This window comes from Cryptomeria japonica, chromosome 1 (genome assembly GCF_030272615.1).
Source record: "Cryptomeria japonica chromosome 1, Sugi_1.0, whole genome shotgun sequence".
Taxonomy (NCBI): Eukaryota; Viridiplantae; Streptophyta; class Pinopsida; order Cupressales; family Cupressaceae; genus Cryptomeria; species Cryptomeria japonica.
The window spans coordinates 308,074,079-308,101,735 of record NC_081405.1 but is presented as its reverse complement, the minus strand read 5'-3'; the positions used below and the strand labels follow the sequence as shown (position 1 = coordinate 308,101,735).

The 27,657-nt window shown below is 35.5% G+C and overlaps 1 protein-coding gene across 5 annotated transcripts in view; it reads right to left on the bottom strand.

Moving 5' to 3' along the window:
* The window catches only part of LOC131026908 (uncharacterized), a 47,274-nt gene that overhangs the window by 9,251 nt on the left and 10,366 nt on the right, over window positions 1–27,657 (bottom strand). For all 5 annotated transcript variants that reach the window (XM_057956925.2, XM_057956923.2, XM_057956926.2 and 2 more), the window contains one exon: window positions 20,193–20,280. In XM_057956925.2, the coding sequence (XP_057812908.1) occupies window positions 20,193–20,280 (88 nt within the window). The remainder of the gene's footprint in view (window positions 1–20,192; window positions 20,281–27,657) is intronic.

The following is a 27,657-nucleotide window of genomic DNA, read 5'->3' as shown; positions in this document are numbered from 1 at the left end:
CATGGACTGACAGATTTTTCCACCTGTGAATGCCTTCTTGGTTTTGACGCCCCAGTCCAGCCTTGGGCATATTTTCACTCTGTCCATGGACTGACGGATTTTTCCACCTGTCAATGCCTTCTTGGTTTTGGCGCCCCAGTCCAGCCTTGGGCGCATTTTCACTCTGTCCATGGACTGGCGGATTTCCCCACTTGTGAATGCCTTCTTGGTTTTGGCGCCCCAACCCAGCCTTGGGCGCATTTTGGCTTTGTATATGGATACATGGATTTTTTTTCACAAGTTCCAGGCTCTTCGTCAGGATATAGATATGAAATATAACATTTAAGTATAAGTGGCATCTTCAATATGTCTTTTAAGTTATATTTCATATATATTGTCAGGATGTTTGAGAGTGGTTTCAGATCCATAGGAATCATAATGCAAATTCTGGATTTTAGAAGATCTTCCAAATTTCTCCACTTAGTCAAATTTCAGGCCATTTTCGGATCAAGATGACATTGGTAGATTGATGTGAATTTCTGAACTTGGATGATTGTGCATGCTTTCCTCTTCTGGAATAGGAGTTCCAAACTTAACCATTTTTTGACCCAAATTGTCTGCCTTCTGACTCTTCCGGATTTAGAAATGGTCTTCAGGAATGTTCAATCTTCAGAGATATTCAGCTTTCAGTGTTTTTCCTGTGAAGAACCTGCCAAAAATAGATTTTTCCAAATAGTAAGTGTTTCAAAATGTCAAGGTTTGGGCAAAATAGGTCAGAAAAGCACTTACTAAAAAAAGAACTTTCTAAAAATAGAAAGTTGCTCCGTTTTGGCTCAAATTTTACTGGGAGGTTCCTTGAAGGGTCCTGATTCCAGTTGTATGTTCAGCTTTCTCGAAACCCTAACAAAAACCCCTAAAATTTAGGACAGAAGGCAAAAAACCCTAAAATTCACAAAACGAGTCCCGAACTTAGCCGAATTTGCTCAAACGAAAGGCAGACTTGACCGATATGATCCTCGAACACCTGCAAAGCAAAGAGACTGAAGAGACTACTGCGAAAAGACCACAAAAACAAAAGCCAAAAAACCGGGAGGGCCTAAAAAGAAGGGGGTCCCCATTTGCAATGGGGCGATGTGTGAAAACATCACAACAGGTCGCACCTACCAAGGCGAACATCTGCAATCGTGGTATCTTGCAGTAGGTTTTGGAGTTGATACTCTTCTGCAAAAGGGTTTGTCGATTTCCCTCAAAATCATGGTTTCAGTTTTCAGTTTGGTTACCCAACATTAGGTTGGATGGATTCCGGTATTCTTGGTCATTAACACTTTTCAGATCCAGGGAGGTCTCCACTGCAACAGAGTGTTCTTTTCATTTGTGATCAAAAGACCTGCAGTGTCTTCTGTAGGGTAGTTAATAGATAGAATGACCATTAAGGGAGGGTATTAGAATATTTAATTATATTTTAGTCACCTATATTTAGTTCCTTTTTTAATTTTCATTTAGCTTTTTAGTTATTTAGCTTTTAAGCTTTATTTAGCATTTAGCTTTTTCTTTTTAGTTAATTAGCTTTTAAGCTTTATTTAGCGTTTAACTTTTTAGTAGTTCACTTTAAACGACTTGTTCTTAATTTAGAACGTCGTCCTTGTAATCTCTTTATATACGCTTGTATATTGTTGAATAGATTATCCGATTATTGAATCATTCGTTCAATTTATTTTTCATCATTCAAAATTGAGAAAACTTGCAATAATGTTTGCATAAAACAAGCATAACAATATACTAGTTTTCATAGTATATTTTTTCCCTCCTTTCCATAATGGGCTCACATGGATATACAATGCATTCATTCATATGCCTCTTATGAAGTTTTATCTCTTACATACCAAAGTAAATGTGACATTTCCCATATGATTGCCTATATTTGAAATAGTCAAAGGGGTTTGTGTTTAGTTCATAGCCGTTCACCTTATAACCTTTTGTTATTTAAATTAATTGATTATTTAAAAAGCTTAACTTTTAAATCACCCTTAAACTTCATATTATCTTATAAGATTAGAGCTTTATAAATGTTATTTAAGGGAAATTACAATAAATGTGATCCCCTAATAAACATTACGCTCTAACAAAAATAACTAAAAAGAATGACAATATCCCACTTCCACTATGAAGCCCTACCTTCACTCCCCATGCTGTCTATTACACAGCCACTCCTCTTTAACCTTTACACTATCCTTTTCATCCAATATTGATTTCAAGAAATTTAAAATTAAATATTTAACTTAATATGATAATATCAATTGATTTTTTTTCTAAAACTTGAATTTCAACTTCCCAGAAGAATCAAAACACGTACCTATTGTCTACACATCAAATAAAGTGTAAACTTATGTTCTTGGATTTTACCACTCCACTCAATACAGTTGATAATGCTCTAATGTATCAAAGACCAGCTTAATACAATAAAAGATTTTGGAGTTAAAGCGGGATCCAGCAATTATAGCAATGAGGACTCAGTAGTATGCCACGGCATTTGTATCAGATAATGGGTTCCACAAATCTAGGAAGACTTTCAAATAAAGGGATTTTTTTTAAATGGATTTATTTTAAAAAGAAGATTTTTCCTTTAAAAGATTTATTTAAAAAAAAAAATAACCCACCCAAGCTAACCCTGAAAATGCATTTTTTGAAGAATTTGGAGTTTGTTTAAAAGTGGTAATCGGGAGGATTCCTATGGCCTCAAATGCCTTGGTAATTTAGGCTCGGCAGCAATGGCTTTATGACTATTCCTCAACCCTACTGTTGAAACTAAGTAGCTTCGATAAGATAAATGATTGAATGAGAGAATTCATTTATCTCTCATTCAATCATCTACCTTATCGATGTAACTACAAGCTAATGGTAGACTTCATGATTGAGTGAATAAACTTGTTATAATCATCTTTATATGCATTTCATATTCCAAGCATCAGATTGCACATTTCGACACTTGGACATCATTACAAATCTGTCATCGATCGTGCTATGACCATATTTCTTATGCTGTGGTGTGATTATAATTAAGCAGATTGGACTTATGTTATCTATCATAATTATCATATGATAACACCAATTGAATAGTTATCGTATTAAACTTGCTCTTGCTTTAATACCAATCTACATTATAATCGTATTGCACTTGCATCATACCGATTTGTTATCGGTTATCATAATAGCATTTGAAACATACCGATTTGTTATTGGTTAATATAACAATTAAATAGCATTTGATTTGAACCGATAGTTATCGGTAATTAATGAATAGGCACTTGTGAACTGATCAAGGCATGCCTTGATCGTTGGGCATCACATATATATATATGCCGTGAGGAATGCTGCAGAAATCATCGAAATCAATAAATGTTATCTACAGCAATCTGCAATATAAGAAGGAACAGTCAATACAAACAGTAAAAGATTAAATATATTCCTTAAGCATTGAAGTAATTCAATAAGAAAGTAAAAGAATATCTAAATTCTTACAACTTCACATTTTGAACATTAATTTGAATTACATTTACATGGTATCAAAGCCAGGTTGATCGAACCTAAGGCATTCAAATTTGAGAAGTTCAAATCGAGGATATAAACATCACATTTCCCATGGCTAATGCTATCAGATTTGAGGATAGACTTGAAGGAGGCAATGATTTCTCAGCATGGAAATTCAGAATTAAGATGATTCTAAAAGAGAATAAAGTTGAATCATTTGTAAGAGTTGAATCTAAAGAACCAGAGAATGAACCTGACAAATCGACATGGATTGAGGGAAATGAAAAGGCCATGAAGATCATAGTCGATAGAGTGAGAAATCATATTATGTCAATAATAACAAAGCATGAGACTGCCTACCATATGTTCAAAGCACTCGAAAGTGCATTCGAGATAAACAATGCAAGTAGAACCTTGGCTCTAAAAAGGGAAATAGATCATATAAGTATGAACAAAGGAGAGTCAATCAATGCATACTTTATGCAGATATCAGCCCTAAGGGATGAACTGGCAACGCTTGGATATGAGATCCAAAGCAAAAGAACTAATGCTCATTGCTCTAGATGGGTTGCCTAGTACATGGGAAACATTCGTCCAAGGCATTAGTGCAAGGGCTAAATATCCCAAATTTGGAAGGCTAAGAGCAGATTGTCTTCAAAAGGAGTCAAGGTTAAATAAAAAGGGGATCAAGCAAAAGAACATAGATGAAGATCTCCATGTTCTAAATACAAACTCCAACAAGAAAAGCAAGAAGAAACATTTCAAGAAGAGAAAGAACCGACGTGAGAAAGGGTCATCTAAGAAAGACACCTCCCACATTCAGTGCTTTAGGTGTGATCAATATGGACATTATGGAGCAAAATGTCCGGATAGAATCAAACAACAAGCTACATTTGCAAAAGTGAAAAGGGAAGAACATGACTCCGAGAAGCATGTATTTTACTCTGCCCTCTCTAGCCAAGTATCCAATAAATCTAACACCTGGATCATTGACAGTGGGTCTTCAAGACACATCACTGGCTATAGAGAATTATTGGATTCCATGTTAGAAGAAATTGATGAAGAAGTAACCATTGGTGATGATTCTGCACATCCAGTGAAAGGCGTCGATACCTGCACCATTAAGCTGAAGACAGGCATGTCCCTCCAACTCACCGGAGTCCTATTCGTTCCCAGCATCAAGAGGAACTTAATCTCTGTATCTGCACTTGAAGATGAAGGGTACAAAATAACCTTCATGAATGGCAAAGTTCTAGCACGGCCACAAAACTCTTCCATCAAGGCGGCTATCACCATAGGGCATAGAAAAGGCTATTTGTACGAGGTATGTACCGAATCTAACCTAGCCCTACTTCATGAGATTGCAGATTCTAATGAAATTTGGCATAGAAGATTAGGTCATTTAAACTTCCGTGCTTTATGTTCAATGGAAAAATTAGTAATTGGTTTGCTTAAGTTAAAACAATACCATTTTGGTACATGTAAGGGGTGTGCCCTAGGCAAAAATACTAAGAGTTCCTTTGAGAATAGTTCTAGGAAAACAAGCAATGTTTTAGAACTAGTTCACTCTGACCTATGTGGGCCAATGTTTGTATCCATCATTAGGAGGGTTCCTTTATTATGTAACATTCATTGATGACTTCTCTCCAGGAGACTTGGATCTACTTTATTAAGCGTAAAGAATCTGAAGAGATCCTCGAGATTTAAGGAATTCAAATCTCTCTCTGAAAACTCTTCCGGAAAGAAAATAAAATCCTAAGGACTGATAATGGGAGGGAATATACCTCAGACATTTTTAGGGAATTTTGTAAAGAAGCTGGGATTAAGAGGGAGTTCATTGTTCCTTACAACCCCCAACAAAATGGGGTTGCTGAGAGGAAAAATAGAGCCATTGTAGAAGCAGCCAAAGCCATGCTTCTTGATCAAAACTTAGAAACTCATCTTTGCGCAGAAGCCTCCAACACTGTTGTATACATACAAAATAGATGTCCTCACTCCCACATTGAAGACAAAACTCAAGAAGAAGTTTTCACCAGGATAAAGCCTGATATCACTCACTTTAGGATATTTGGATGTCCTGTTTACTTTCATATATCTAAAGAGAAAAGAACAAAACTAGAACCCTCTGGAAGAAAATGAATCTTTGTTGGATATAGTGAAACCTCTAAAGCCTATAGAATATTTGTGCCTGGACATAGCAATATTGAACTTAGTAGAGATGTAATCTTTGAAGAAGACATAGCCTTCAAAAGGGCTAAATACTCTATTGAGTCAGAAATCTATGCTCCATCTTCAGACCTAGAAGAAGATCCCACTCCTGAGATTCAGAGGGAGTGTTCCGAAGAAAATGAAGTACAGATTCCTCCCCAAGAAATCCCTAAGAAAAGACCTCTATGGGCTCACAAAACAATGGAAGATGCAAGGGACTTTGCAGCTCCTTCAGGAACTTTTAGAGAAAGTAAAAGGCCCTGAAGATTTACTAGCTATGTAGCCCTAATGAATGATCTCTTCAAATCAAAACCCGCTAATGTATCAGAAGCTCTTAAACATCAAGTTTGGAAAGATGCCATGTCTGAGGAATATAAATCCATCTTAAACATTGATGTGTGGGAAATTGTTCCTAGGCCAAAAGGAAAATCTGTTGTTTCATCCAAGTGGCTATTCAAAATCAAACATGTTGCAGATGGTAGCATAGAGAAACATAAAGCCAGATTTGTAGCCAAGGGGTTCTCACAGAAAGAGGGAATAGACTATGATGAGACATTTGCTCCAGTTGCTAGATACACCTCAGACAGAGCAGTACTGGCCATTGCAGCAGCTAAAGGTTGGAAAGTCCATCAGATGGATGTAAAAACTGCTTTTCTGAATGGGAAAATCGAGGAAGTCTACTTAGAACAACCAGAAGGGTTTGCCCAGCGCATGGTATGAAAGAATTGACAGCCATCTCATGGGATTGGGATTCGCAAAGAATGATGCAGATCCAAATCTATACTTCAAGGAAGTCAAAGGTGATATGTTGATATTGATCTTGTATGTTGATGATCTTTTAATTACAGGAGAAGATCACCTTATTGGCCAATGTCAGAAAGACCTTGAAAAGGAGTTTGACATGGAGGATTTAGGCCTTCTACATTACTTCCTTGGATTGGAAGTTTGGCAAAACTCTGACAGTATTGTACTTAATCAAGGAAAGTACACCTTAGACATATTGAAGAGATTTGGTATGATGAACTGCACACCCATGACTTCTCCTATGGAAACAAATCTTCACAAACTAAAGTAGGCAGCAGCAGACTCCCCATTGGTAGATCCTACTCTCTACAGACAGATGATTGGATCGTTGATGTACCTGGTCAATACTAGACCTGATATCTGTTATCCAATAAATGCCGTGAGCCAGTTTATGTGTGAACCTAAGGAGATACATCTTATGGCTGCGAAACATATTATGAGATACCTTCAAGGTACTCTTAACTATGGACTCAAGTATGAGAAAGTTGATTTGGATATTCATGGGTTCACTGATTCGGATTGGGCTGGAAGTGTGACAGAAAGGAAAAGCACCTTAGGGTGCTGCTTCAGTTTGGGTTCAGCCATGATATCTTGGATTAGCAAGAAACAATCATCAGTTGCTCAAAGTTCTACAGAGGCCGAATATATCGCAGCCTCCATGGCTGCAAGAGAAGCAGTATGGCTCCGGAAACTGCTTGTGGGATTATTCGGTGAGCCACTAAAACCTACTATAATTCATTGTGATAATCAAAGTTGTATAAAACTCTCTGTGAATCCTGTATTTCATGATTCACTATGCGAGAGATATGGTGGAAAGGAATGTAATTCAGTTACAGTATATCAGTACAGGAGACCAGACAACAGACATACTTACCAAACCTCTATCCAAAGTGAAAGTTGAACACTTCAGGAAAGGTCTTGGTATGATTGAGTTGTAGTTTGTTTTGTAATCTGTACTAATATATGAGATGTTTAATGTGTAAACTTCTTTTGTCGTGTTATGACTTTATGGGCTCCACCCCCTATGTACATTTCTAAAAGGTGGCGATCTTTTAGACAATGAACACTTGTATTAAACATTATAAGGTGACGATCTTGTAATGTTGATATCATGCTGACTTGATATCATCCTGACTCATGGATGTGCCATGATATGTTATGGTAGACATTATGTGACGTAATGTCAGTGCACATACCGTAACTTGGATATAAGGGAATTCAACATTCTTAAGTATTTTATATCCAAGGTATCGCGTGTTATGCGATACTGATATCACGTGTTATGTGATATCTATATCACAAGATGATGTGATATATTCCTGTGTCACTTGCTATGTGATACATCATGTCACGAGCATATGTGATATGATCCTTTGTATTATGAGGTCATGTAATACATTCTATTATGAAAAATGTGATGCTTATTTCAATGTTTACATAGGTCTCCATTTATCTTCCCTAGCTAAGAGGGAGTGTTGAAACTAAGTAGCTTCAGTAAGATAAATGATTGAATGAGAGACTTCATTTATCACTCATTCAGTCATCTACCTTATCGATGTAACTACAAGCTAATGGTAGACTTCATGATTGAGTGAATAAACATCTTTATATGCATTTCATATTCCAAGCATCGGATTGCACATTTCGACACTTGGACATCATTACAAATCTGTCATCGATCGTGCTATGACCATATTTCTTATGTTGTGGTGTGATTATAATTAAGCAGATCGGATTTATGTATCTATCATAATTATCATATGATAACACCGATTGACGTTATCATATGATAACTATGATAGTTATTGTATTAAACTTGCTCTTGCTTTAATACTGATCTGTTATCGATCTACATTATAATCGTATTGCACTTGCATCATACCGATTTGTTATCGGTTATCATAATAGCATTCGAAACATACCGATTTGTTATCGGTTAATATAACAATTAAATAGCATTTGATTTGAACCAATAGTTATCGGTAAACACCTTAATGAATCGGCACTTGTGAACCGATCAAGACGTGTCTTGATCGGGCATGTCAAGGGACATGCCTGGTCTAGGCATGCCTTGATCGTTGGGCATCACAAACATATATATATATATATATATATATATGCCGTGAGGAATGCTGCAGAAATCGTCAAAATCAATAAATGTTATCTACAGCAATCTGCAATATAAGAAGGAACAGTCAATACAAACAGTAAAAGATTAAATATATTCCTTAAGCATTGAAGTAATTCAATAAGAAAGTAAAAGAATATCTAAATTCTTACAACTTCAGATTTTGAACATAAATTTGAATTAGATTTACACCTACCCTATATTACAACGGGGAACTCACCCAAGGTGCTGCATCTGGACCCCATGAAAAGGAAAGGCACTGCCCCTCAACATCAATGGGGCTTGCCATCCATAAACCCTAGTTTTTAAAAACAAACAACAGAAGGAAAAGCAAAAAAAAAATTTTGACCTTTACAATCAAATCTCGAATCATTAAATCCCATTTATACTTTGGCATGCCAAGTCAAACCTAATTTTGAGAAATGCTACTATCATATAAACCATTCTGACTTAAGTTTAACAATGATGATTTAACAAGTGACATAGCTTTATACTTAATTAATTTTGTAACTTTTGTGCAAACTATGGTTATTTCTATTTTCCACAGCTTTTCTGGATGAGACACCAGGGACACATTTCCGGACACATTTCCGGGATGGCAGGGGGCAAAAATCCTTTTTAAGGAGATGGCAAGTGAGGGCAATTTTATTTAAAAATTACATATAAACAGCCACATAACATTCATATAATAAAGTCATAAAAGTTTTATAAAATCATAGTCTTCGATATTAAAATGTGTTATAAAATAAAACATGTGTTGATTTTAATAACATTAAGCAACATGTAATAAGAATGTTAGTGTAAGCTATTTTTTAGCATAGATTTTCCCTGCACGTTATAAAATAAAACATGTGTTGATTTTAGTAACATTAAGTAACATGTAATAAGAATGTTAGTGTAAGCCTTTTTTTCGCATAGATTTTCCCTGCACTTTTATTAAAGTTTGCTTAGGTTTATAATGTGAGTACCAGTGTTAATGGAATGTGTGGTGCCAGCATCTTCCATGGGAATTACACTTATTTTCGATTCTTGTGGTGTATTCCTCCCATTGGTTGTATTTGCCACCTCCTCCCTCTCACTCGCCCTATTTATACTCATTCTCCTAGTTTGTTTTGTTACACTTTTACATTCATGTGGCTTCATGCTTTTGAGCTCTCTTAATGCTATTTTGCTTCTTCAGAATTTGCATTACTCTCTTAGATACTAATTCTGTAATGCTTTATGAATAATTTGTATTTCCTGAAACAATGCTCTTTGTTATACATGATTATTCTTTCCATCAATTACTCTTGCCTTACATCAATGGAGTCCTGAATGGAAACTATTCACAAGTACATTATGCACCAACAAAGCAACCAATCGTGAAAACGTGAAAAAAAAAAAAAAAAAAAAATCCCACAGCCACCTAGGGTAGCAGGAGTATGCCTGATGAATATTACCATAAAATTGTATGTGTATCCACGGATATTTCAGCAATGCTTATTATGGAACAAATCTCATTGCTGTGAAGGCCTCAGTGACTTGATCAAAATCCTGCACTTCTCTGTGCAAACCCTCTTTAAAAAAAAATATCAAATTGCAAAAATTTGTCACTTCCTAGCATTTTCTCAAACATTTCGGAAACAATTCTTGTGAGCAAAGGGGTTTAGGGGATGGTGAGATAATGTTTCTTAAGCATCTTCAAGCCCTAGAATATCCCAATACAAGGACATGTTGGAAATATTGTCATTGATGTCAAGAAGGCAAGAAGACAATGTTTGTAATATGTATTAATGAAACGAGTGGAAATATTGTCATCGTTGTCAATAAGCAGTGATAAGTCTAAGACAAAACAGTTTTATCGATGCCTCAAAAAAGCTCCTCCTATGATCTTTATAAATCAGACTGATACAATTGGAACTCTTATCTCTTGCTTCTTTGGTTTGTATTAATGTCAAGAGTGGAAATATTGTCATCGTTGTCAATATGCAGTGATAAGTCTAAGACAAAACAGTTTTATCGATACCTCAAGAAAGCTCCTCCTATGATCTTTATAAATCAGACTGATACAATTGGAACTCTTATGATACCCAAGGAGTGAAAGTCTATGATAATCAAGGAAAAGAAACATTGACTGAACTTCTTTTAAGGACAAGTTGTTATTCACCATAAGTTGCCAAAGACATTTTGGAGTGCAAGCGATGACTATAGAAGGTTATGACTACATAATAGAAGGAATGGATGATGTTCGTGAATCACGCAAATGTGAATGGAATAAGCAAATGAGGTCAATATGTTTATATGGCAGCAATTAACAATCACTATGTTGTGCTCATATTAAAGACAGCAATCATCAAAAGCGACCCAAGGCAAAGACTATGCTAGCCAACAATGCTTGAAGACATGAAAAATGGGGTTGATGTTTATGAAGAGCAACGACCAAGTTTATGATGCATCGATTATAGTATGAGGAGCAGCAAACATGTTAACAGCAGTTTTGTTGTTTAGAATAAACAACATGAAATACATAAATCAGCAAATAAAGCCAATCCATAATGCAGTGATTAAATGTTAATGAACAATGATTAACAAGAAATAAATGGAGGCAAAAAGAATACCGACAATACCATGATCAAGTTAAGCAAATATAATAAGCAGCGACTTTGTTTGACAAGGACCATATTGATGTGTTTTGTATGCACAGTCTAACAGTTGATGTGTTTTTATGCAGAGTCTAACACAGAATAAAATACCCAAAAGTATCTTATCCTCTCTTGAACAAAGTTACTCAAATGCTGAAGATTGGCTTAAGGATCACTTGAGATAACTCCAAGGTTCTTGTATGTCGGGTCACGACATGTGGATAAGCTCGTTGGTTTGATGTAATTATGCTAGAATCAGAAGGGGACTTACGTTGAATTGTTGAATGCTTGAATCACATAAACTTAGATTCTATTTACTTGCTTGGAAAATAAAGAAAGAGCAAAAGGCATGGGGTTTAGGGAGTCTATTCTAATCCTAAGAATGCAAAAGAAGAGTGAATTATTCGATGGAATCCTACTGGGCAAGGTCTCACCATCAAACTGAACAATTTGACACAAGCTTGGTGCAATCTTCTATGGGATAATTCAAAGATATTCAAATCATTACCATCAAACATTGATTACCATTCAAGTTAATGCATGAACAATGGACATATAACAATTTGAAGTTAAGTTCGTATCATTCTAGTTGACCACGCAAAGCACGCTTACAATCAACAAGAGGCTAGTGGTATGGACTAAACAGATTCCACACAAATGCATTCAACAAATTCCTCCATTCAATCTAATTATCCATCATCTAACATGAAGATCCAAAAAGAAACCATGCACTTTGTGAAGAAACAACACATTCCACCATAACTTCAACGAAAAGGAAGTTTATTTACAGCTTTGGCAACAATTTCTACCTTCTCCTCCTACTCTACTCTAGCTACTATCTAAGCTCTATTCACCATTCGCTATTACTCACTATTCTATTCCTCTATTCTATTATTATTTTCTATTAGCCCCTTACAAATGAGAATATTGAGCCTTATATAGAGAGCTCATTACAATTCAAAGACTCAGATCGATTTGAGATCAATGGCCGAGATTTTATAATGAAAACCCTAATTAGGGTTTGTTACAACAAACTCTTCTTAGCCAATGAAATAATTACAACACTTTGACACATGCAATCTTTAGAATATTCAACCAATAGACAATGGGGGTAGGTACATTGAAGTTTGCGCCCCCATGGGTGAGTCAGGTGCACTGACTCTGTACATGTTGATGTAGAACTCCTTTGATTGGTGTGTGGTGACAAGGATGACACCTCAACTTGCACTTGTAGACTTGGTAGATCATCATGAATGAGTATTGAATAACATTTCTCGATACTCAACATTATCCAACTTCAATAGTGTGATGATAATGAGAAGTGAGCTTTGATTAACTCTTCTGAAACTATCTACTTCCTCGATCATGCTTGATATAGACTATGTGATGACCTTGGTTGTTCCTCCCTTGTTCATGGTAAACTTGACTTATGGTGTACCTAGTCCGAGTTAACTCTTCTATGTACTGACTTTGATTCTTGGATTCCCGAAGAGAATTCAAGATTGTAAAATATTTCTTTGTCAAATAAGTTGTCTCCTCCATGCTCCAAGGTCTTGACTTCCTCGTGTTGACCTTGGTTGATATGTTTGAACTTTGAAGTCTTTTCACCTTAGTAGCGTCTTGAATCCTCTTCCATGCTTTTGAATTGTTTTTGATGTGGTCACCTCCAAAATAAACAAGGATGGTATTAAGCATACATGTTATAAAATATGCAACCTCTTAATTTGATATAATCTCTAATTTTCTATGTGTTGCAGGTTTGATGAGTGTATTTAGAGAGAAGGGCACTCCTAAGGATAGGCAATGGAAGCTGGAGCAATTCCATCACCTCTTGATCAATTGAGCTTGATAATCTTAGAGGATCCAGTTAATACTGAGAGGGGGGGTGAATCAGTATAAACAATAATTTCAATCTTAAAACTTGAACTTATAAAACTTCTTCAAATCAAACATAAACTAGTAATAAACTCTTTACCATTACCTGTAATCACTGATAACCAACTGTTAAACTCATTAAGTGTTCATCAATATGCATAAACTGAAAGTAAAACATAACAGCACATAAAAACATTCACCATATGAACACCACGTTTTTCACGTGGAAACCCAAATAGGGAAAAACAGCAGTGAGAATTGGTACCCACAAACAATTGTGCACTCTTTCGGAATGTGCCCTGTTAGGAGCCTAGCCCGACTAGAAGCTTACAATGATGCCCTATTAGGAGCAGACCCTGTTGGGATCAACCTCACAAGAGGATTTAACACTCTGATATAAAGCTACCTGGTTAAGGGATTTACAATGTAAGGCCTGTTAAGACCTACCCGGTTAAGGGATTTGTAAGGCCTTGTTAGAGAACAACAATGAATGATCTGGGTATAGTACTTAATTGCTTGCTTGATCAGATCCAATTAAGCTCCAAATCTGCTACTCTTTGGCAAATCTCATACTCTGGTTCGGCTTCACACTTTTCTCAAAACCACAGACACACCAAACATCAACTATACCGACATAAATAACCTTTACAACTTAGTCGGTTACAAAACCCTAAGACTTACAACATAGATCATCACAGATCTTTTACAGCTCATTACAGTTCATCATTGATCATCAAATGGATCATTACAATCAATTACAACCGTTGAATGATCATCGCATCTCGATTTGATACAAAGTCAAACCCTTAGAACACTCTGCTAAGCACTTTGCATATTCCCAAGAAATTCGCTCTCCAAACACGCCAAAACATCTTTCAAACACTTCACGCGGTTGTGCCACGTCATCAACAACATTTGAACTTGATGTAGATCACCACCAAACCAAAAATCATTACCGGTTAAGAGAATTCTTTACCGATCCTTAAACCCTAGCAAAAATACAACAGAAATCATAAACATGATTTCTGATAACCAAAACATGATGCGGTTCCGGTCAGATACATATTGCAATGATACAAGCTCACATTCCAAACCGCAACAGTTAAATCATCACCAATCGCCAAATCAAATCAAAACATTCCTCGTTTACCAGTTAAGGTCCTAATTCCCAGTTCACTGTCTATAATACCAGTAAGGCATTTCCGGTAGATCAAAAAGACTTAGATGACAAAATATAACATAGTAAACATCAATTGCCATCAATGACAACACAAATAATTGATCAAAGTCATCCAATCATGCAATCTCAATCTCTTCATCACAATGCCATCACAAACAGTCTTTTACCAGTTCAATCACCATTCTTGATCTGCATCAATTATGCCAATCATGCCAACAGAGCTCTTGTACCTCATTCATTCCTTGAGTTTTTTTAGTCTCCTTGTGCAAAAACCATCAAATTACCCTCAATTAGTGCCTTTCAAAGTGAATTCGCTCTCATGAAGGAGCAAAGGCAAGTAATTTCACTCTTCTCTGGGAGCAAAGGAACTAGAATTCACTCCAAAATGGGAGTAATGGAAATTTTCCAGCACTTAGCAAATTTTGGCATATGCATCTCCTTCAATGGGCAAAAGGGAAATTTGCTCCTCCAAAGTGGCAAAGGAAGTGATTTTCGCTTCAACATCAAGGCATTGGAAGTGTTTTTCTCTCCTGTGAAGGAGCAATGTAAGTGACCCAAATTTGTCATCTTCCCTCCATTCCTTAGCCAAAATCATGATGAACTTCACTTCTTCTATGATCAAAATGGTGTCAAAGGCATTTAAACTCACTCATTTTCTTCAAATGTGCTCAAGAAAGCAATTTCACTCCTAGATGAGGACAAAGGAAGTGGTTTTCGCTCATGGAGAGGAGCAATGGAAATGACCTTGCACTTAGCCAATTCTAGGTTTCTTTAATCCAGTATTGCATTCATTGCTCAAACCAAGACATCTCATGATGATTAGAGGTAGTTTTAGGTGATTTGGAAGGCCTGAGAGGGATTTCACTCCTAAAGGGGAGCAATGGAAGCAAAATTCGCTCCTAGACTGGAGCAAAGGAAATTTTAGCATACTTGGCCAAATTTCGCTCCCGGATCTCACCTCTTATTGAAGTGTAATTAGGTCACTTGGAGAATCAAGAAAACATCTGCATAGTCAACTAGGCTTGGCCTAAGGAACTCCTCTATCACACTCTTGACTTGACTCCTCATCTCAAATTACTTCATTTCACTTCTTCTATGATCAAAATGGTGTCAAAGGCATTTAAACTCACTCATTTTCTTCAAATGTGCTTAGGAAAGCAATTTCACTCCTAGATGAGGACAAAGGAAGTGGTTTTCGCTCCTGGAGAGGAGCAATGGAAATGACCTTGCACTTAGCCAAATCTAGGTTTCTTTAATCCAGTATTGCATTCATTGCTCAAACCAAGACATCTCATGATGATTATAGGTAGTTTTAGGTGATTTGGAAGGCCTGAGAGGGATTTCACTTCTAAAGGGGAGCAATGGAAGCAAAATTCGCTCCTAGACTAGAGCAAAGGAAATATAGCATACTTGGCCAAATTTCGCTCCCGAATCTCACCTCTTATTGAAGTGTAATTAGGTCACTTGGAGAATCAAGAAAACATCTGCATAGTCAACTAGTCTTGGCCTAAGGAGCTCCTCTATCACACTCTTGACTTTACTCCTCATCTCACATTACTTCATTTCACACCTCACAAAAGGGCTATTCACCTAACTCCTAGCTTCTTGACCAACTATACCTCTCCAATGCAAAGGTTAATAGCAAAAGACTTTAACTACTATAGACTTTAACTACTATCCTAGAAGGGAGAAAAAAGTGGGGTTCCCCATTTGCAATGGGGTGATGTGTGAATACCTCACAACAAAACATAAAGACAACAATTTATTTGGAATAGCAAGCAGCGAATATATTTAGATGATAAGCAGCAAATATATATATTGTCCCATTTCATATAGAAGTGACTACAAGGGATTATGTTAGAAAGTAATTAATTAATATGTATGAATAAATATATTGAAAGAAAACATGGTGGCCGACTTCATAAGAAGAATTGATTAAAATGTTTGGGCCAACTACAAACAAGCAAATAAAGGACATCCGACCAAAAGAAAGCAAACTGTGAGCAATCTGTTTTGAACAAGAGTACTTTATAACAGCGACTTAAATTATAGACAAAGATTGGCAAGTCTCCTTTATACAGAATAGCAAGGCAGTGATATTTGTTGATACAAATAGCATCAGTCAGATAAAACTGATACAAACCCCTTTTCATCAGATAGCATTAATGCAGATATATATATATATGTTCGATCTTGAAGATGTATGAATATGTATGAATATATATATGAAGTAATAATAATTACTTCATATGTATATTAATACATATTGATATATCATGATCTATCGAACTCCTTCATAACTATCTATTTGCACTTAATAAAGATGCCACCGATATATTATCGGATGTGATTAGTAATGCACCAATTAATATATCGGGCTTGTTTAACTGCCACCAATTGGGAATCGGTTAAGGATGCCTTAGTTACCGATACATATTATCGGGTTATGCATTTACACCGATAACAATCGGTTAATATGAATCACGTAAAGGCACCGATTTATATCGGGTTAATTAGCATCATGTCGGTTGGGTAAAGATAGGCTGCGATCAAGGGTTATCTTGATCGGTTATTTCCAAAGGACATAACCGACCAAGGCAACTCTTGGTCTTCCCCATTATCTTATATAACCTGATTCATTTGCTTGGAGAAGGACATCGGAATCAATTAATGTTCTCTCTCCATCTGCAGGAAATAACAATCAGACATATTACATTGTGAATAAAAGAAATAAATACACTATATTGTATTTCATATACAACTTGTTTTCAAATTGAAAATTGCTTATACTTTTACAATATTGTTTATCTAAAACAAGCAGAATTAGTAGATTAACTTGTTAAGAGATTAATGCATGAAGAGATGCGATGGCAACATTATTAAGATAGCAATTCATTATATAATGTACAGAGAATCAGCAATGAAGGGAGTGCGATTTGTTTTAAGCAAACATTTTAAAGGAAGCAGTGATTATGGTTGTTAATGGAGTGGTTAGTAATGAGCTGGTAAGCAAAGTGCAAAGGTGGAATTAATTCTTGTTAACAAAGGGCAGCTATCTATAATGGAAGGGTGCTTCTCTTGGAAAGAATGCATCTATCATGAAAAGGTATCTCCTTTCATATGAAGATAAAAATATAAAAGGAAATCAGATTGTATCAAATTAGAAAGAGGGTAAGAGTATAAACAAAAAGAGGGAAGATCATTTATACACATAAAAGAAATGTATGGGTGAGTGGTATACGAGAAATAACATATATACTCCAGCAAGCAAGGAGGAGAAGTGTAGAGTGAGTGACTGTGAGAAATAAAAGAAATATCTTTTATGGAGAAATACGTGTGACATGGAATAAGAGATGTATTATACTTAACAGTACTCAACACAACATATGGCAGAAAGATACATTCTGTTTTATCAAGTTTAATGTGTACAATCATCTCTCCTTCCCGATACAACAATGAGGATATATATAGTGCCTGACGGTTAAGTCTACCAACCATCGGCAACTGCCAAAACCTCTCAGGAACAACTAATTACACTGCCAAGTATACTAACAAAACATTATTTATTATTGAGGCAATTTTGCCACCTACATTAAGATATAAAAGTGAGTAAGATCTTGAGAAGAGATAGTGGTGAATAAAGAAGAGAATTAAGCATATACACAAATTGATGAGAAGCCATTAGTGGAGAGAATTTGCAGATTTATAATCAGTTATATAAGCAGATTTATAATGATTCCATAAGCCTAATAGTGAAAAATTTTGAAGAGGGGTTCACGCAAAGGTAAAGAAGACTTTGGAGCAGATTTATGAAGCATTTTGAAGGGAGTATTGTGGGAAATTTATTGGCAGATTTGTAAGGAGATAGTGATCAGTTTTATGGGAGATTTATGATCAACATTTTGGAGAAGAGAATTATAACAGAATTTAGACGAGAAAATGATATTGAGGTTGGTGCCTCATATTGATGAAGTTAGTGCTTCATATTGGTGAGGTTGGTGCTTCATTTTGGAGAAGAGAATTATATCAGAATTTAGAGGAGAAATTGAGATTGAGATTGGTGCCTCATACTGATGAAGTTGGTGCTTCATATTGGTGAGGTTGGTGCCTCTAAGTGAATAAAGGGTAGGTGCCTCTAGTGAGTTGGTGCTCACGAAGTGAATGAGGGGTTGGTGCCTCTAGTAGGTTTGTGCCTACAAACTTTGTAAAAGAATTTATATAAAAACATTAATTTGTCATGGTTTTCTCCCATCAGGGTTTCCATGTAAACATTGTGTTATTGTGTTCTTCTCATGTGCATGATTGTTGAAATTTAGTAATTGATGCTATTGTGATTGATAAAGTTTAAATTGTTATACTGGTTCACCCCCACCTCTCAGTATAATTGTGTGCTCATCAGGACACCTATAAAAGGAGAAGGAAAACATCCTTAAATTATATATATATACATGTATGTATGTATGTATGTATGGGGGTGGGGGCCAATGAATCTGCAAACAGCCAAACCTAACCCAAGCCAACGATAGAGGCCCATTGCAAACTTGATGAAATCATTTATACTTGTATTTGTAACACTAGCTTTGTATTGCAAACTTGATGAGATATATATATATATATATATATATATAGCAATAGAGGCCCATTGCAAACTTGATGAAATCATTTATACTTGTATTTGTAACACTAGCTTTGTATTGCAAACTTGATGAGATATATATAAATAAATATATATATATATATATATATATATATATATATATATATATATATATATATATATATATATATATATATATTCAGAATTTTGGTTCAAGTGATTGTCACATTGTTTACATAAATAATAAATTGTAATTCTTCTACTATTTTAAAAATTAATTTTTCCAATATTATATATTATTTCAGCCATTGTCCCTATATTTTGAAAAAAACAAAAATGCAATCCCCAAAACTTCCCCATATCTTCGAATCCTCCAATCCCAGGGACCCATGAAAGACTGGAAAAGACCATTTCATCTTATTGTTCCTTACCATGCTATACACACAGCTAGAGAACAAGTATTAATGTTGCAAAGATTCTTTTAATTAGATATTTAAAATAAAATAGCTTTGGCAGGAAAACTAAAACTAGTTAGCATGATTAAATTGCTGTGATCTACAAATTAATATCACAATATGTACTGTGGCAGCTGGGATTTCAAATAATTAGCTATTGTTCTTATGTGTTTAATTTCAACCCAGTATTAACCATAGTCAATCAGCTGATGGAAGATGATATCAAAGGATCAATTAATGAAATGTTTGGCCTCTAGTGTGACAACTAGAGAACTAATGACCATATTAAGAGTACAATAATTCAAGATGGATCGTCGAATACATTACAGATGCCAAATAATTTGCATGTGTAAAATTTTCACATCTGCCCTGATAATATGCTGAAGGGTAATAAATTTAAGGAATGAACTGTTGATTTTAGTTATTATTATGTCAGACACTGCTTCTAATGCTCATTACTCCAGCTAGTATACAGGGTATATTGTGGCCATAAGAAATGAGTATTTAATCTTAATAAAGCATAAGTGAGTGGTCATTATTTTATGTTGGATAAACATTCAGTATTGCTTGTTTGCTGACCAAGATTTTAAATGGGAAAAATATACTAAAATATTTGCACATTTAGCCACGATAATTAACGTTATAAATCAAACTTCATGTTTTTTGATAGATTTAATATTTTGAAATCAAATATGTACTTCATGTTTTTAGTTGTGTAGCATTTTAACACACCAACTCTTTGTGGCCTCAACAAAGATTTTTAAGCATAGATCAAATCATAAGCAAAGAGAAACATAAAGCAACAACTAACACATACCTTATTACAGGTTCTTTGTTCGATTGGGGTGGATTTTGAGGACGGTTTCCTACCCATTGCCTCCTATTCTCATTCCACATATTCAAAGCTGCAATTTGCATAAAAACCCATGTTTTATATCCAGAAACATAAACAAAGTGTCTTACAATGAATCATAAACACTATGCACAATCTACTCACAATGATAACCAATATGAAAAAACAACTCATACAAAAGCTGGTGAACATCCAAATTTTCCATGATACCCATCATGCCAAGAAGTATTATAGAGAGCTTGAGCTATATAGTATTGAATGTTTCTGGATTTGACTGTAAAAAAAATCCAATCATTTCAGAAGACACTCCATGAACCCTCGTCACAATGTAGAATACTAGAAAGCAAGAGAAAGCACTTCATGTTTTTAGTTGCTAGATATTTGAACACACCAACTCTTATGGCCTTGACAAAGATTTTAAGCACGTTTTCTTTATTTGCTCACTAAATCCTAAGGATGGATCATGTAGTGTGCTCCAAAATGTTTATGGAAAAATATTTGCAGTTAAATCCAGAAACATTCAATACAATATTATGAACTAGAGAGATTTAATGTCTTAAATTGAGCTATATAATCATATATTTGTTAATCTCCATTAACCAAACAATATCTTACAACTTAGTTCATGCTGATATCATTATATTTATACTACATTCTAGAAATAACAGTCCACCAAAAAGCTTCAGCTCCCAAATCAAAACATACACGCACATCATCAGTCTCTGGCTTGTGTCACTTACACTCTCAAGTATCGATAGTTACAATTCATTTCTAGAGAAAACTTTCAAACACCAATTCAATCAACCTTGCTTTGGAAGTTATCCACAAGGATATGTATCAAATGACTACAAAAAAAAGGGGAACAATCTACTCCTTAATTGTGTAGTAGTAGTCATTAATTCATATAAGTCCTATATGGGAACAATCTATGCCTTTGCAATTGAATCTCCCAGATTTGTGTTCTACTCATTCCTTAGGTTTCTCCAAAATACTATTAGCTAATAGATATTCAAAAAATCAAACCCTTTCGTTTATAATCTTTGACAAAATTACATCTGCAACTTACATGTGTTTCTACAACTGTTGTGCCAAAGTACATGGTCTCAATAAGTTTCAAAGCTCACTGCAGAAGATACTGTCTAGATTAAATGCAGAAAGTGGGCCTAACAGTCTTTTAATCTAAAGGATATACTATCAAAGTAAACTAAGCCAACTAATTATTCAAGGTAGCAGAACTTTACCTTAAGGCAACTAATCAAATCCTAACTTTCTCCACCATCAAAAAGCAAGTACACAACTTCAACAATGTGTACCCAATTTATCCTGTCTCATCAGAAAAAGGACTGATGTTGTGTCCTCTTGTAATATGGTGCACATGCTTGTTTCTAATATCAGCTTAGTCTCCTAGACTCCACAACGTCAAAGAAAGAGACTCTGGGGAAAAAAGGTGGTCTGACATGATTAGAAGAGCCTAGAAAGGTAGCTATGAAAGACAAGCTATGCATATTGCCTTTAAGTTTTGTATAATCTAAGAGCATTTTAAAAACAAGGATCTTTTCTGAATTGAAATCCTGACCAAGACAGAACTTGATAAAAAAACTTGCTCAGTGCTTGTGTGTATTCTCCTCTTCAATTGTATTGTATGTTTAATCCAAAGTCTTGATCAAGATGAACATTGATAAAAGACTTGGTCTAGTATAGTATGATTTGAGATTAATTGCTTTAAAATGGTTTACTTTCTCCTCCTATATGGTACAAGGTGGGGCAATATACAAGGCAAAAGAAGATGGCAATCTCAATGTAAATTTTTAAATCAATAATGCAGGAAATAGACATCATTTTTTGTTAAAAACTCAAGATTCTTACACCATATCTCCTTTGTTCTTATTATAAAAGTCAGAGTAGTTAGCTCAAGCACCTATTTTGTATGTGGGACCAACCCTTCAGTGTTAAGATTAAGGGATAGGGGTGGTTGAACATTTGCATATTAGAGTTCAGGTTGAATTATCATATAAGGTACCGTAACAAGTGGGTAAGCATCTTAAATATCATTTTTTATTGAGTATTGCCGTTGACCCCTCAAAGTGGCCAACGATATATTGAAATGTTCAGTAACATCAATAGAGATTACTTCATTTTGCCTTTTATTGCAATGCACATGCTAATTTCTGTTTTCGCTAATTAGTTTGCAAGAAGAAACAGTACATCTAGTATCAGAGTGCTTTCCAAGGGTAGCTCCATTGCACAAGATTGTGGCCAAACTTGTCATACAGCTCACAAAATCGGTAGACATGGACAGACCTCAAAGTTGCAAGAAACCTTAGGCAAACACATCAGTTTGAAGAGTCGCATGGGCTGCCCCCTAGGTATTCACATGATCATGAAATTTAGTTGCTTTCACAAAAATTTCTGCCAAACATTAAACCATATAGATGCCCTTTTAGAAAGAACACTCAGATTGAATAGACTGTGCAAGCAAGAATTGCAATAGACAAGGATCATCCAACCAAGTGTTAACCAGTACTCTTCATCGATACTCGTTTAAAACGAAGATGGCTTGTGGCAAACAAAATCACAACCAAGGATAAATTTCACACTCCTGAGATTGATGAGCTACTAGATGAATTGGATGGGGCTCATTTCTTCTCCAAACTGTCTTACAATCTAGATCTCACTATATCCACCTATGGAAAAGATATTCCCACAGACACTTTCCAAACAAGGGTCACTAAAAATTTTTGGTCATGACCTTTGGCCTCACTAATGCCCCATCTACATTATAAAGCCTGATGTATAAGATTTTTCTATTGTTCCTAGGGAAATTCATCCTAGTATTGATGACATCCTCATCTATAATTTGACATGGGATGCGCACCTCATTCACTTGGATCAAACACTGCAAATCCTTCCATAGAACCAATTATATGCAAAGTACGCCCAATGTTCTTTTGGCCAAACAAAGACTAAATATCTTGGGTATATTATCTTAGTGGAAAGACCAGAAAAAGTTGAAGATATGACAAACTAGCCAAACCCAAAACTCTCAAAAGCCTGGGTCTCACTGGCTATTACTGTAGATGTGTTAAACACTATGGTAAAACTGTAGCCCTTTGACCATGATGTAAAAGAAGAATGAATTCATGTGGCTGGAAGTGGCAAAAAGGGCTATACCAAATTTCTAAACCATTTACCATTGAAATTTGATGCTTTCAGAAACGGAATTGAAACCCTATTGATGCAATAAGGAAGGCCATTATCATTATCATTTACTAGTAAGGTATTTGTTGGGAAGAATATGACCAATCAACATATAATAAGGAGATGCTAGCCATTCTTCATGTTGAAAGTAAATGACAATCATATCTTATGAGTGGCAAATTTACATAAAAGCAAATCATCATAGCCTCAAATAGTTATAGAATAGTCAATCTCAACTTCAATGTAGTTATTAATCTATAAATATGAAATTATCTACAAATGAGGAAAGGGCAATGTCATGGCAGATTCTGTCTCACAAGTATGCAGATCAAACAACAATTTGTGCCTTATCCTTACCATTCTAAATTTGTCACACAAGGTTCAACAAGGATGGCAACAAGATGCACAAACTCAACAACTTATTCAGCAATTAGCCAGCAGTTCCTCGACTAAGGCCAACTACGCATAGGATGAACAATACTTGTACTATAAAGGGTGTATTGTGATTATTACCAATTTGGCTCTTTGAGATAGACTCTCTACAAAAACTTCATGCATCTCAAATCTGTAAAGCATTTTGGGTTTTTTAGACATTTGAAAGAACTTGAAGGAATTCCTTTTGTTGAGACATGGACCAGCTAGGACTCGAACCTAGGACCTTCCATATGCTGTTGGAGTGCTCTACCACTGAGATACTGGCTCCTCTTGGACCAGTCCATCGTCGGTCTGGGTGTGGCTTATTTCCAACACCAACACCCCCCCTTAAGCCACACCTCTCGTGTGCTTGGGGTTCCTAGCCTAGACCTGGCTCTGATACCATGCTGAGACATGGACCAGCTAGGACTCAAACCTAAGACCTTCCATACACTGCTGGAGTGCTCTACCACTGAGCTACTGGCCCCTCTTGGACCAGTCCATCGTCGGTCCGGGTGTGGCTTATTTCCAACACCAACACCTTTTGGGTAGGAATAAAATGGGACATCCAACAGTGCATGGAAGCATCCGATACCTACCAGCACCAAAAATGTTACAACCATTACCAATCCCCACTAGGGTATGACTAGGGTATGTCTAAATATTTCTATTAAAATTATTAAAGGATTGCAAAAGTCAGGTAGCAAATAAGTTGCTTTTGTGGTAGTGGATCATCTGCCTAAGAATGCCCATTTTTGTCCAGTAGTTCATCTATTAACCAAATCTTTTGTCTCCATGGAATGCCAACTTCTATAATTTGTGACTGCAACTCAAGCTTCACAAGCACTTTCTGGAGGAAAAACTTAGTTACACAAAACCCATCTAAATATGAGCTAGACATGCCATCCGCAAACTAATGAGAAAACGAAAATTGTCAATAAGTGTTTCAAAACGTAATTGTGTTGCTTCAAAGCAACAAACTCACTAGGTCAAATGATTGTTGTTGGTTGAACACAACACCACTTTCCACATGGCAATAAAAATAACCCCCTATGAAGCAATATATGACCAGCCATCACCATCTCTACTATCCTACATTACCAATGGTTCTACAATACAAGCAATTAATTCTACCATTGAATCTCTAGAAAATGTGCTTTGAGCTCCCAAAGACAATTAGACAATGGCTTGAGATGGAATCAAGCACCAAGTGAATCAACACCACTTAAACCAATCCTTCAATGAATGTGATATGCTTTTGCTCCACCTACAACCATGCATCCTTGAAGATAAAAGGCAAACAAAAATTAGCACCCAAACTCTATAGTACTTGTCAAATTTTACAGAAGATTGGACTAGTTGCGTACAAGTTGGACCTCCCATCATCTTCCAAGATCCATCCTATTTTTCATGTCGCTTATTTGAAGCAAGTCCTTGGTTCAATCATTCATGTCCAAACAACAGTGTTAATGCTTGATAATAAAGGATCCATCATCTTAAAAACTAAAGCTATTTGTATTGTCATCGACACCAACTTTGCCGCCACATTATAAGTGTTGGTACAATGGCGAATTTTGCACCCAAAAGATGCAACTTGGGAGATACTCAACCAACGCCAATAGTACTTTCATCATCTTCAAATTTGCAGACAAAGCTTTGAAGGAAGATGGCATGATAGGACCCTTACATTCTAAATGTTTTACTATTATTACTGTAATGGTCGTAATAGTTAGTTTAATCCCCTATTTTGTACATTGTGCCAACCCTTGAGCAAAAAGATTAGAGTTAGGGGTAGTTGAGCATTTGAATATTAGAGTTAGGGTTGGATTGTTATGTAAGGCAGTGTGACAATGAGCACTATTGTATGGAGGTAAAGCCCTTGAAGCAGTCAACAGTATACTATACTAAATTTGCTAATATCAATACAGATTACTTCATTTGGCCTTTTATTATAGTGCATATGCTATTTTCTATGTCGGATAAGACTTGCAGGAAGAATCATTAAAGCTTTCATTGTCATTCCCAGACAAACTTATAGTCACCAAAAAACACTTTTTCGATCCGTATAGGATAAATTAATGCATTTACCTTGAAAACAAAAAAAATGATGAAACTGGAGGTAAAAGGAAAAAATGGGACAACATAGAGGGGTGGAGCCACTTTGTGTAGCCTAACCACTCAGTTCCCATTTCAAAAATAGGGTCACAATAAAAAATTACACAATGACAAAGGAGTTATAGCCTAGAAAAGGTAAACCAATTGATACTGCCTTCTGAAAGCACTTCCAACTTATGGACAACTTAGGCCTGTCACTAACCTTTGAGTAGATGTTGGAAAATGAACCACACTCTAACCCCCATAGGCATTTCTTCATTTTCTAAGCTGCATACCTGCTTAAAGTTGCATTTCCTAATGGTAAAAAATCATAAAGAGGGTCACAAACTTGTGTTCCTCAAATATTTTCAATATTAAGTATAAGCCTCAAATAGAATTTCTGGTTCAACATTTATCATCAACATTATTCTCTCTTATATGTTCAATGCTTCCAATACTTATTTTTGCTGCTCTCTATATTATTTTCATGAATTTATTAGTATTACTGCTGTAACAAAATCTAGATCATCATACCTCAGAATTGACTACTAAATAAGTAATATTTCAAAACCAAGATTGACAAACCAATGCAATTTAATATCATTGTGATGAAATTCTTCATTGAATATGCAGACATAACCATTGAATCCAACATATTGATTTGTCCAGTGTCTCCTCTAAGCTATTCTCTACCTACCCACTCAAATGTTAGTTCATGAGGTTTTGCAATAAGGCTATTCTTTATTGATTATTTTTACTAGCATATGTATCATGGAATTTGAGATTGTGTAACATATTAATGTGCGCATGTGTCTTGTGCAAACACCCAACGACTTGAAAATTTGTTGTGGCTCTTCAAGATCAAGTCATAAAAGGTGATTAAAAAGATAAGATTAAAATATGGTCAAGGACCAATGCATAGAATCATAAATGATGGAACATCTTTAATTCTTCTCTTGTTCAACATCCTCTTTGTTTTGTTTATTATGGCCATGTGAAAGGGTACTCAGCACTACAAGTTGATATAAAACAGTTAATAGACTTGAATAATAAAGGGGAAGTTAATCGTTTTCATATCATTAACCTAGTAGCATAAAAAGGGACAATAACAATATACGAAAACTGGTTAATTTACTAACATAGAAAGCAGTTAAAAGAGAGCAGCACATGGTTCACTAATTTTCAAGTGATTTATCCAAGAAAAGGAAGCACCCTCATTTATGTGTTACATTAAAGAAAGAAACAAACAAAAAAAATGCACATATTTATCTCACTTGTTAAAGTAGAATTTCTCAAATGAGACAAATTCCATAAAGGATAAATGGAGTGATTGTCAAGGCCATTCTTGTTGAAATAATAGCTAGTTCGGATCAAATATAAGTATTACTTGTATTGGGCTGGACCCAAATGCATTATGTAACTTATAACCATTAAGGATGTTGATATGTGTATGTAACTTGTAATTGCTATAGGGCCGACCCTATAAAAGTCAATGTAACTTGTAATTTGGTCTGGCCCTATAATGGGCGATGTAACTTGTGATTAGGGCTAACCCTATATTGAACATTGTAACTTGTAAATGTAAGGGGGCTGACCCTATATTGGGCGCCAAGTTTAGAGCATTACATTATTATTAATTGTTATCCTTGTGAGCCGACCTAGGATGAATTAGGTGGATAAAGTCACATATATAAGCAAAGTTCATTCATGCTTCAAGCATATA